This window comes from Puntigrus tetrazona, chromosome 10, assembly GCF_018831695.1.
Source record: "Puntigrus tetrazona isolate hp1 chromosome 10, ASM1883169v1, whole genome shotgun sequence".
NCBI lineage: Eukaryota > Metazoa > Chordata > Actinopteri > Cypriniformes > Cyprinidae > Puntigrus > Puntigrus tetrazona.
Window position 1 is genome coordinate 12033791 of NC_056708.1, and position 13404 is coordinate 12047194.

The 13404-nt window shown below is 36.5% G+C and overlaps 1 protein-coding gene across 8 annotated transcripts in view; it reads left to right on the forward strand.

Moving 5' to 3' along the window:
- ntm (neurotrimin) overlaps nt 1-13404 on the forward strand; it is a 252155-nt gene that overhangs the window by 223970 nt on the left and 14781 nt on the right. For all 8 annotated transcript variants that reach the window (XM_043249812.1, XM_043249817.1, XM_043249810.1 and 5 more), the window contains one exon: nt 8568-8693. In XM_043249812.1, the coding sequence (XP_043105747.1) occupies nt 8568-8693 (126 nt within the window). The remainder of the gene's footprint in view (nt 1-8567; nt 8694-13404) is intronic.

Sequence of the window (13404 nt, forward strand, 5' to 3'; positions counted from 1 at the left end):
GTGTGACAAAGTATTGCTGTTTATGCTGCCTATGTGTAGAGCATTCCAAATCTGTCATTTATGTGGTTCCACGCTTAGGGTGCTGGCTTAGTATCCACCTGCCTTTTTTGGCAGTGTGCAGCAAGGAAACTCAGTAGGTTTTGGAACAGAGCTCTACCACTGCTGCTCTTTAGGTTCTTGTGACAGCAACGAAACGCAGATTGATTTCCCCTTCCCAAAACCTGTCCTGCTTATCAAACAGAGTGGCAACACTGACGTTTATTTTTCCACAGAAGACAAAAACGATATGTGGTTTTACTGTAATATGACACATGTCTCTATGACCATATGACAGGAATGAAGCGGTGGCATACTGGAAGTATATTTTCAGCTGGTTGATGTCTTATCAGCAAATTCCTCTCACAGATTCACTGGCTCCGTATAATTTAGTTCTTTAGCCATATGTGTCCACTGGCATGGAGTTGAGCAGGCGTTTTCGATTCGTTCTCCATGGGAGTTGAGTGACAGGCTCACGTGCTGGATTGACAGCACAGCTACCAGTGAGAGCCTCAGGAAGCTGAGAAATATTCAGCTTTATTCAAATGAGAAAAGAAAAATACAGGGTGGCAGCCAGTCTCTGTGAGGTGAAGCCAGTCTGTCATAAGAGTTTCACAATCTGCCAATAGCACTAGAGCTTCTGGTGTATTCACTGCACATTGTTCTCGTATTGAATTCAGATTTTGAAAAAAAAAGAAATTGTTGCGGCTCGGTTAACAAAAGTTTGAAGTGTTCTCATTCCGAAGTAAAGTTTAAGCTGTAATTGTGCAAAAATATGATGACGCTATTGACCTTATATTGAAAGCAATCATTGAGCTCACCGAAGGCTTGAGCGCTGCTGTGCGTTTTACAGACACGCCTCCAAAGCTGCAGACTGCTGACGTTTGAAGCAGTATTGAGTGGGTTTCTTCCGCACCAGTGGACACTTGGGGTAAGAGCTTATCTGGCTGGAACGAGGCTATTTGTTATCCTTTGTGTTGACTCGTAAATATCACTAACTTATTGACTCCTAAGCAGTCGAATGTGACAAAACATAATCACATGCTCATAGTTAAACAAAACGAACATTTGATGAGCTGGATTAAATTTGGGTTTGTATATGGACACATATATATTAGTGCTGTCAAGATAAAAGCTTTTGTTTACATAATATATGTGTTTGCATATACATACACACACACACACACAGCATACATTTTGAAAATATTTTAGAAGTATTATATCTATACGTGTATGTGAAATAATATTAAATGTGTATATAAAGAGAGTCATTTTCACACGTCCTACTTTAAGAGCAGTAATTTGTCAATTTCTTTCATTGAGGAAGCTATCTGAAGTGGAAGCTATCTGAAAGGGATGTCCTGGTGCTAACCCGGACTGTATCCAAATAACGTAAAACCACAGCTGCCCAATCCACTACATTCACTATTAGATGTGCACCTCAACTCTCCTGTTTCCACCAAAAATGTCCGGCAGGAGATCCACAGGATCAATATACAAGGCCGGACTTCTATAGCTAAACCTTTGGTCACTAGTGTTAGTGCCAAACGTTGGTTTCAATGATGCCAGCAGCGAAAAACTTGGGCTGTGGGCAATGTGAAACATGTATTGTTCTCTGATGAGTCCACCTTCACTGTTTTTCCCACATCCGGGAGAGTTACAGTGTAATGAAGCCTCAAAGAAGCATACAACCCAGACTGTTGCATGCCCGGAGTGAAACATGGGGTTGGATCAGTGATGGTTTGGGCTGCAATGTCATGGCATTCCCTAGGCCCAATGCTTGTGCTAGATGGGCGCGTTACTGCCAAAGACTACCGAACCGTTCTGGAGGACCATGTGCACCCAGTGGCAGTGCCGTGTATCAGGATGATAATGCACCAATACACATGGCGAGACTGGTAGCAGAGTGGTTTGATGAACATGAAATGAAGTTGAACATCTCCCATGGCCTGCACAGTCACCAGATCTAAATATTATTGAGCCACTTTGGGGTGTTTTGGAGGAGCGAGTCAGAAAACGTTTTCCTCCACCAGCATCACGTAGTGACCTGGCCACTATTCTGCAAGAAGAATGGCTCAGTTATTCTAGCCACTGTGCAGGACTTGAATCTGTCATTCCCAAGACAAATTGATACTGTACTGGTCACAAAAGGAGGCCCTAGACCTTACTAATGAATTATTGTCTAAAACCAGGTGTTTCATTGTCCAACCCCTGTACATTATAAATATAGCCTACACACAACTATTATGTAAATACAATTTTTATTTTAGATGCAATTAATGCAAAACAAGCTCATTAAGAGAAATGTATATAAATATTTAAAATTATTTAAATCAGCTGCCAACTGTAGCAGAATTACATTGCCATCAACTAATCTGTTTGTTCAGCAAACATTCAGTTCATATAAACTCTAAGAAATGTTTGTGGCCACAGAAAATACCTTCTCTTAGTATCAATGCATTATTATATATTAAAGGGACATTAATTTGCAAGGCAGAACCAGGAACTCATGTAATTTGTGCAAAAAGTTTTATTATATTACATAACTGAACACACAAGTAATAATATACTCATACATGGCAAGTGCAGAGAGTTAGTTAACCACCTGTAAACCATCAGTGCTGTTTGTAACAGTGTTTTTAACAAAAAAAAACCCCTCTCTTTCTTTTAGTTAAATGTATGATACTTGTATTGCCTCATTGGTGAGGGTCCAGATGCAGTCTTGGATGAAAGTCTTGATGGTCCAAATTTATAGACTTGCAGTAACATAGTTCTGGGTCTGAAGAGTGATGAATTCCAAAGATGTCCTGTCTCTGATGATTCTGAGTTTCTTCCCAGGTAGAAGGTTAAAAGATTAAGTTTTGCTGAGATCCGAGGAACGCAAGGCCTTGACTGTCCATTCAACCAAAGATACTCGGCTCTGGGTTTTTGGTCATCAGAACACGAGAAGGTGATGAGTGTCCAGAAAAAACAAATAGGCAGGTTATTGAAACGCATCCCTTTTTAAGTTCTCTGGAGGTCACACCTCTTGAAGGTCTAAGAGCCAATAGTGTCTTGAACTTTGCATATGCATGTTTTGGAGATTGATATGCATATGTTGCAAAGGTATCAGCATATGATACTCTCAACTAGGTCATCTGAAAACAAATCCATAAATACCAAACAAGATATAAATGAGGTGATATTAACTAGTGATCTATCATAAACATGCACAAAACAGTATCCGACACCAAAGACAATATACAAGAACAATAAAAATATGCACAATGACCTGAAGGACATGCGTGTTCATTCAAAGAAAGGTTTCCTGTGAATTAATAAGAGAAAAGTCTATTGTCTTTCTAAAAAGGAGATGGAGTCAGAGTTGTTTTGTCCACATACCTTAGAGCAATAAACTAGTGTTATCAGTTGGTTGCCAGGGAACCGGAGGCCTGTTCTGGCTTTCTGAGGTGTTAAGATTACTATATTTATTACTATTATTCTATCATTACCATGATATATTTCTATTTATTTTAATGCTTAAAATTAAACTAAACGAAAAATGTTGCAATAAAAAGTAATTTTATTGTATGTTAATTACAGATAACATGTATATTATTATTATTATTATTATTATTATTATTATTATTATTTTAGTGAACTATAATAGCCTTTTTTTCTATATACACTGTTTAATTTGCTTCAGTGCTTTTGTAAGTACATAAAAAGCCCCTTAATGGGAAATAGAATTATGGCTAGGATAAATGTCATTCCTTTTATCATTTCATTCTTTTTTCATTTAAAATAATTAGCTGTGATGATTTTATGATAAGTGAATAATCTTAACCATATTAATGGTGCTCTCAGTTGCAGCTGATCATCATAATGAAGTGCTCATTACTGGATTGTTGAAAAAATTGCCAGTTGATCTGGTCTGCCAGATTTTTGCCCCTTTGCTAAATGGAACCAAAACCCTTAATATCAGAATACCATGATTTTCTGTTAATGTTGTTTTTGTAGTGTCTGTGGTTTTTGTCTTGCTAGTAATATCATTTATATATATTTATATATGATCATCCGTATCACGCCTTACTGAGGATTCCCACGTCTTAGCTAGGGAAACCTTAGGTCAAATCTTGGGAATAGACTGCGATATGCCAAGTTAGTTCTATTCAATTGCTCCTCCTGTCAACTGAAGATCCCTTTGAAGCTCAGAAATCCGGCATCAAAAGTAAGAGGATGGTACGACTCTATTAAAATGCAATTTAACATGCTTTACCTCATACGGAGGCTGGAGAATCCAATCTGGCGGGACAGACACACACACACACACACACACACAAACGGCCACGTTCCTTTACTGATTGTGTGAGAGTCTGTGCAATATATAAAGGAAGAACAGTCATTGTAAGCCCTTTATTGGCTTTGAAAATGGCTTTGAGTTGCATTCCGGCCATCCATATCAGAAATATGGCTCACAAAGATACACGCTATCGGTCCAAGACACAAGTCATAAACGCAGTGATAGAATCATTCCTCACTCTGACTGTCATTGTCATACGGAGGGTCACGATGCTGTTGTAAACAGTTCTCTTATTAACTTTCATATGGTTCCTTTGGTGACTGTTACAGTTTGTCGATAAACAGAGCTTGTTTGCTCTGGTTTTTGCTTGAAACTGGCGTTAAAGAGCTGTGTGGAGGCTCTAAATAGTGCGCTGAGCTTTTTATGCTTTTCTTTTTTTCAGAATGACTTTATGTTTGCCATATTTAGAACAGTGAGCAAAACACATTTAACATTCTAGGCTGCAGATAATCAAACGCACCGCTCTTGCTGCTGCCTGAAGATTTAGCATTTAGCATTTAGATGAAGTTTTAAGCATTTTATTTTTGTCCTGCATTATGCAAGTAATGAATGTCTTATAAAGTCTGCACACAAATTCAGCTATTATCAGTTCGTTAAGAAATATAATTAAAATAAGCTGTCAGTCCTTAAAAATATTTAATTACAGCTAATCTCATAATAGTCTTGCAGTGATTGTGTTAACGTATTCAGTTACTTTTTAAAGAAAATAAAAGTAAATATAATTATTAGGTTGTGAATCGATGAAAATCTGCAATAATTAAAAAACATTCCCTGCACTTCTCCTTTCAAAAGTTTGGGGTTCATATAGTTAAAAAAAAAGATCATTCTCACCAAATCTGCATTTATTTGATCAGATTTACAAAAAAATATATAGATCTATATATACGCATTGTTACAATTTAAAACAGCTTCTGTTTTTAACATCATACATGCATTTAATGTCACTTTAATAAATGTGATGCAAACTGATGCATAAAAAAAATTGATGTATAAGTGATGCATAAAAAATGTGAACAATAGTGCTTAAGATGTTGTTGCTGTTGGTTTACAATCCTGTATTTCTTTTTTTGCAACACAGTTTTTACATACTTTACTGAACATTTTGCCATAGTTTTAAATATAAATGGCCATTGAGCGGTGCTAAAACACAGGTTCAGTACGTGAGCCCTGGCACATTTTTATTACGTTGATATAGGTATGTATTTTTATATGTATTTTTGTTCGTTCAGAATTGTAATATCCATAGACAAGTTAATGCTCTATCATACTGGAAATATACCCTACACCAAATCTGAGATACATCTCTCTACTCCGCGATCAATATGAAAACGCATAGATATGAAGCTGGATATGTGTGATGCTAACGTTCAAAAGCATCAGTTGTCAAATACTTACCTGTATATTATTATTGTATTGAAGTAACTGTGCAAAAATGGCGTTTTATTAATCAAAACTCTGTCAATTTGTGTGAAAAGGTATGTTTACGCCATGAGATCAGGTAGATTTTTTCTTTTAGAATCTAGATTAGCTAGATTAAATCTTACTGACATGGACTAAAAGCCACACAAGACATTTGGTATTTAAGAGCATATTTCCCTTAGATTCTTGAATTGCATTTATCCTCTGTGTGATAAACTGGAGAACATTGTGACCTTAATAATAACATATATATATATATATATATATATATATATATATATATATATATATATATATATATATATATATATATATAGCAATCAGAAAAGAATGTTTTTCTCTGTCACATATGAAGAGGACATACACTTAGACTGACGTTAAATGAATTATTTATAGCCAAGTGTCTCTGGAGGAACACGTCTTTAGTGACTAAAACAGGATAAAACGGTGGTACTGCATGGCTTTGTTAGTACCAGCTCAGACGGTGACGGCAACCTTTGTTGAGTTGTCTCAGCTTTTAAATGCAAAACGAAACCTCTTGACAGAGTACACGTGTCAAAATAACATCTGTCTTCAATAGCAGAACAGAACGTGTCAAACGACACTGGTATTTTTCTGATCATACCATCAGTACCACCTATTATTACATTTACTGAGAACATCACTTGTGAGCGCTTAATGATAATGCTAATTGTTTAAAGCGGCGCGCTCATTCACTCTGTGTTTTGTTTTGTAAGGTTTCACGGAAGGAGATATTGTGCGTACGCCGCCTGAAGGCATTTATCAAATTAATTTTCAACAAAAGCATTGCTGCTGCAGCTCGTTGTGGATCTTCATTTACAGTGGAGGGAATTAGTTAATGGCCTCTAAAGGACTTTATTCTACCATTACGGCAGTCAAGTCAAACATATTTTTGGCCATCATAGAGGCAAAAGTGCGGGGATGATCTCCGGAGATCGGAGACATTATACTGAACTGACCTTTAACTTAACTGACCTTTATGTTGCAGGACAATTTTTATAATATGAGCCGCGGTTTTGTGAGGAAAAGCTTGTAAAGAGGGATTCATGGTTCTGTACTTAAAATAGTATGTGTGAATCCTGAATGTGCCTGCGTAGAAAAAAAACAGCTCAACTATCTTGATTCCTGTAAGATCCCCCTCAAAAAGTGGATTTCTCTTCATGTGAATATATATATTAAGGTCTCCTTCAAGGTTGTTTTTAATAAATGGGGGGAAAAAGGCTGTCCACACTGTACATTTTTTGGGGGTCAGTTAAAAAGTCCTTATTAGAACTTCTTTCATTCTTTAAAATGTCATTTATTATGATCTTTCAGAAATTTTTCTGATATATTCAGATTTGGTGGTTGCACCATGGTTGTGAATTACTTAATTTGATAAATCCGATAATATATTTCAGGTTATTTGTCCTGTTTTGTACTTAAAACATTATTTTGAATAGGATTATTTTTCCACATCTTATCCAGCGCCTCCGTTGTTATTTCAAAACGCCTTTTAATAACGGAGGTATGTCGCTTTAAATGCTCATATGCGTGATGGCAGGATTCATTCTGATTGGTTGTCAATGTTTGTATCGCTCATCATCTGAAAAAAAAAAAACAACCTAATAATAATACTAATAATAATTTCAACGATATTGTTTCTCTGTGCCTTTATTGTTGTGGTATGGACACTGCTATTCTTTAACATTGAGAAAGATTTTTAAAACTGTATCTTTATTGTTATCTTTATAGTTATCATGCTTGGGCTTAAAGTAGTTATCAGTCAAGTAATGAGTGTGTGTGTGACAGAGAGAGAGAGCGAGGCAGAGAGCATATGAATTACCCCTGACTCGTTGCAATAATACAACTTTTAACTTTCTTCACTAACAGCCCCGTTGTTACTTAGCTTGTGAGAAGTTAAGTTGTTTAAAATGATTTAATTAGCTTTCTTTAGTGTAGTTACCTACAAACTAATGACAAAAAAATAGCTAACTGCATTGCAAATATACTTAATATTTTTGTAAATATGTACAGTAACTATCAAAAATGTTACTGTTTTAATTAGCAATAGTAGCTTAGCATAGTTTCTTCGTCTAACTAATCTAACACCTCAAAAACATTTGATTGTTTGTTTGCAAACACACATTCTCTGTTAGTGTTGAAGAACATGTGTAACACTCCTTTTGAAAAGTAGGCCATAATTTGCTCTCCTGAAGTGAGGATGTCGACACCCTTTACCGCTATTCCCCGTAGGGTAACTAAATAAGGTATTTGTAACATCTTTAGTTTTGCTGAGTTGTAGACTTTTTGAGATCTGCAAGGCCCTCATAAAGGTCTGAATTGTGGCTCGCTCTGCAGTCTGTTTAAATTGTGTTGAAACTGCAAAGGCAATCAATAAATCAACCTTGTGAAATGTGTCCAGTTTGCAATTTTTCAGCTCCAAATAGAAATAGTACCCAAAAATATGTTACAGATTTTTTTTTTCTGTAATGTTTATTACAAGTCAAATCAAGCACAAAACAACACAGAAACATATGAATATTTTTTGAAGAGAGTTAAGTGATTGAGAAAGACCTATGATATAATAGAAAATGTGCTTAAAATTATTTAGTGTGTTTGTTTGAGTTTATTGAATGTTACGTTTATGCTCGGTGGAAAAGACCATTGATTTCTCGATTATGACTATGCATTCATGATAAAGAGACTGAGTATCACGTGTCGTTATCTACAAGGGACCAATATATACTGTTTGTTTTGTTTTTTTTTACAGTTCCTCCAAAGATCGTGAACCTGTCGAAGGACCTTGTGGTGAATGAAGGCTCCAACGTGACTTTAATGTGCCTGGCTAACGGAAAACCAGAACCTGCCATCGGCTGGAGGATGTTATCGCCTTCGGGTAAGATGCATATCATGCTTCTATGTGCAGAAAATATTTACCATAATCAGTGAGAAGTAAGCAGATCTTGAATGAAAATGAAACCGCAATCCTCAATATCAGTCCAGTACTGCTGATGCATTTTCCCTTTATAAAGAACGGTGCACTTTTTTCCTTGATGATATAGCAAAATACTGCATCCCACTGACATATTAAGCACAGGTAAGATAATATATCAGGCGTCTTTTTCACTGAGAGCTCTGTATGTGTGTGTGTTTTGACTGTGTGGATGCGTGTGTTTGTGTATACACCATACAAGCTGAGTGGTCCATTTTGCTTATCTTCAGGCCACATGAACAAATCAGCTCCATTTGGGCCTGTCTGCAGCTCTGTTCTGCCGTGCACCATTTCACTTAATCAGGAAAAAACTGCATTTTAATGCGCTATGATTCATGGGGTGCAATTGGACTGCTGTACCTGCTCATGCACCCCGCACACCCCCCATTTTCTTCTTTTGTGTTGTTACAAGGATCAGGTAATTGAAATGTTAATGTGACACAGAAGTGACTGTTCTGGGTTTTTTTTTTTTTTTTTTTGGAGATAAGTGAAAACGTTTCGGAGAGGATTCCATTATGATATGGTACAGTTGTATGCTAAGAGTTTCAACTGCTTCTAGGAATAAAAGATCAGCTTTCGAATGAATTTTTTCCCAACATCATTTGGCACGTTTATATAAGTGCTGTCAAATGTCAAATAGCTATTAAATTGCATCAAAAAGTTTTTGTTTTGTATAATATGTAAACATAAATCTATATTTATATTCATTTAATTTATATTAATAAATAAAACAAATACAATAAATAAATACAAATTAATATATAAAAATAGCGAATAATCATTTGATAGCACTGATTTATATACTTTCTGATTTCAGCAGATTTCTTAAAAGGCCAGTTCAACTTAAATTGTAAAATCTGTAATGAGTTCCTTGTCCCTGTATGAATACAAACAAAGATATTTTTTGTGGCCCATATAATGAAAGTCCAAAGTATCATTGTATGGGCGAATACTGAATCATTAGAAAACATGCAATATAAATATGCAGTATATAAATATTTGCTGTCCATTGTCTTGTAAATTATATAACATTTAACAAGAAAAATGGTCTGGATTTTCAGAGTGATTTCAGACACACACACACACACACACACACTCACACACACACTCACACATATATGAAGGGCATGAAGAGTTAGGCTTAATTTTGTTCTTATGTTGACTAAAACTAATCAAAAATGCAGACGTGGCTCAAATTAGTCTCTGAAATGGTGGGGTGTGTTGTCATTACTAACATTACACCACTAATAAACGCTATGGTTTTGTGCCATTTGCTCAATTTAACACTTCATTGGCTCTCAGATCTGATTTGCTTTTGTAAAAGCATGCCATAATCTTCAAAGAGCTGGCAACCAGGAATCTTGATGGGGCTGGAATCAGTCGGAAGCTATCCAAACGATGTGTGAAACTTAATTAAGACACAGACCCCCTTGCGATAAGATCTTAATATCTCGATAGCACCAGGATTTGTTGTCTTGTAGAGATTTGTTTCTTTTAAAAATGTATATTGGACAGACAAGAGAGCCTGCTGATGTCAAGTGCACCTGCTCCCTCGAGCATTCACCGTACTACAGTCATTTAGATTTACCACAGCGTTTCCACATTGTTTCAATAAAAGGCTGAAATAAGTCTGCCAGTCACACTTAGTTCTGTAAGTACACATCTCCGACCTTTAAATGGCACTTCGCTCAAAAGACACACGGCTCTATCTCTGGACTCTATATAAACCAAGAGATTTCATGATGTTATGCCGTATCTCACATCAGTCGCTTGTAAGTTTTTTCTAGATTACGATCATACCCAGTCCTTACTTTATCTAGATCCCAATCTAAAGAGGGCAGCTAGGCCTGCTATCATCCATTCTCATTAAAGAAACATGCAACAGCAATGTTATTTGTGCTTTAATGAGTTCACCTTCATGTACAGAACGCTGTAGTGAACGCTAACGGCAACACATCACGATTTTGTCACGGAGAATAGGTTGATGGATCAGTTAATGCGGTTTAATGTGGTTGTGGCAAAATGCATTTACATAAAAAGCGCTGAAATGTGATTTAAGGCCATTATCGGCACAGTTTATGATGGTAAATTGCCGTAATTCTGCAGAAAATGTTAAACGGGAGTGCTGCACTTTTATGCATTTTCAGATTAGCCAAAATATTTTGTAAATTAACTCAGTGGGGTCATTCAAAACAGATATCCCAGTTCTGTGCAAATGTGCGGTCCTACAGGCACAGGTTTTGAGATTCTGCGTGACTCTGGTTATTAGCAAGCTGAATTATTGATCAAGCCCAAAGTCTACAACAACTAAGAACTGAAACTTAGTAAGAGACCAGTTGTTTTTGCTGAAATCATGAATATTATAGTAAGCTTTTTTCTTGCTTTGCTACTGTAGAACAGTATGTGCTTTTCCCAGAAACCTTTGCATAACCTTAGAATTCAGAACATTAGTGATTTGTGTTCCTAGACACCCAGAAGGCTTTTTTGCAGAGTGTAAAGATTTTCTGATGACACAATTATATTTATATTCATTAGTGTTTTTTTCATTAGTCTTTTTTTTTCAGTTAAAATGTTGAAACATAATTGCACAATGTACTCTATTATGATTTTAAGTTGTTAAATTTCCTTACCATATAGCCTCCTGTAACATACTTTTAATTAAATATAGTGATTTTATTCTTAATTTAAGATGTTCTCTTTAAAAAATGATCTCACCCAATTTTGCTTACTGAAAAAAAAAATACTAATTAAGAAATCATTTTCATTTGAACTGCACTAATGGCCTTTCTTAACTAATTCACATCCTTCAAGTATTTGTGGAGAATGTGGATAACAGCCAATGTTCTTCCTTCCATGCAAAAAGAAACAGCTTGTTTATACTTAAAAGAATCTATAAAGATGATATATTAATGTTATTATCCCCTGAGGCTGTTTAATAGACATATTACACACTTGAATGAATCATTTGCAGGCTATGCATGGTCTTTCTTTCATGTGATCGGAGCAAAACCCTTTGGTGGGAAGGCTTGTTTACTGATTTTTTTTTTCTTTCAATCCTCAAAATAGGGATATTCACCCAATCCTCTATTCTCTCTCTCAGTGTAAAATCCAGTCGGCTGAAGATCAGAGCAAGCGGCGTGTGAGATGCATTGTGGGTGCGGGAAGGGTAAACGTGTTGTTATTGTGTTAGTGCGTTGTTTTACCTTTGGGTGAGGAATAGGGTCAATAATGTTGCTAATTTATCATTGCTGTTGTTTAATCGACTTGAATAAACATTGTTTTTAATGAGCGTCTGTGTCCCAGGAGCGAACGCTCCTATTAGATCAGTGTGAATTAGGGTTTTGGCTCAGTGAAGAGCACATTGTGTGGAGCGCATTGCTTGAGGTTTTTATTGAGCTGTGATTGCATTAATCCTGTTTATAACCATCTATGTAATGAGGCTGCTGTGTGTTTGGGTTCGGCAGCTCATTTCAGGAACCAAATGATCCTCTGAGCGCTAGCCCTAACTGCTAATACAGTTCTACTCTGCCGATCTCGCTCGCTATTTTTCTCTCACCCTCCCCTACTCGGTTCTGTGCTGACTCTAGTTATTTTCGAGAGTGTTTTTTTGGGGATGACAGAAACACAGAGTGAAATGAATGCATTTGGAGTGGGGTTATAGATTGATATTATTCTGGCCGGATCTGGTTATAGTGTTTCTCTCTCCTGAGCAATGGCCTCGAGGGTTTAGAAAGATGCGGATCTGTGAACTACTTTGTGGAACCCCAAACTACCCCATGCTAATGTACTCTGCTGTGTGTTTATCTTTTCATTCGCATTCAAGCTTGCATTGTCTGTCTCTCAAATCAAAAGCCCGCTGTTCCATCTAGTCTCCATTCAAGAGCCGGATTTACCGAAACACCCAATTTTGTGCATGCATTTAAGCCGGAGAGAATAAAAACAACCTAATTAAGATATTTCAGCACATTTAGAAGGCGATTAAACTGGATTGTGGGTGTTTTTTGTTTTTTTGCGCTGATATACTGAATACAAATGTAGCGCAAACACATCTGCACCCGTTTGCACAAACAAAAGCATATTTCAGCATTAGTAACAGATGTGGCTTTCACTTAGCATTTTTAAGTCAAACAAAGACTCAAGGACTGAAGATATTTGATGGCTGGAATCAAAGCAAGCCTGTCAAACTGCATTATCTTTGCTGACAAGAATCTCAGCTGAATAAAGCCAATAAATATCTGCAGGGCATGTGTGTGACTCACACTATCTGTGTTTGTTTTCCTCAAGCAGATAATGCATTGAAGGTTTTGCACTAGTCAAGTCTGCATTTTTATGAGAGTTAATAGACCTTTTGTTTTGTAAATTAATAAACAGATTGAAGGTGCGCGTTATTAGATCGTTGGTTTTGACGGGTTTGTGTCTTGAACAGATCGATGATCAAATTAAATGTCCACACCTTCGAATGATCCAATCCATTTATTGTCCACGTGTTTGTTCAGAATAAAAAGCGAACATCGAAATAACCAAAACAACCCATTCAAGTCCATCACGATCAAAAACAGTTCGACCTTCTTCGACGCGCACCTCATAGTGGATTCGAGAGCTTAAATACATTATG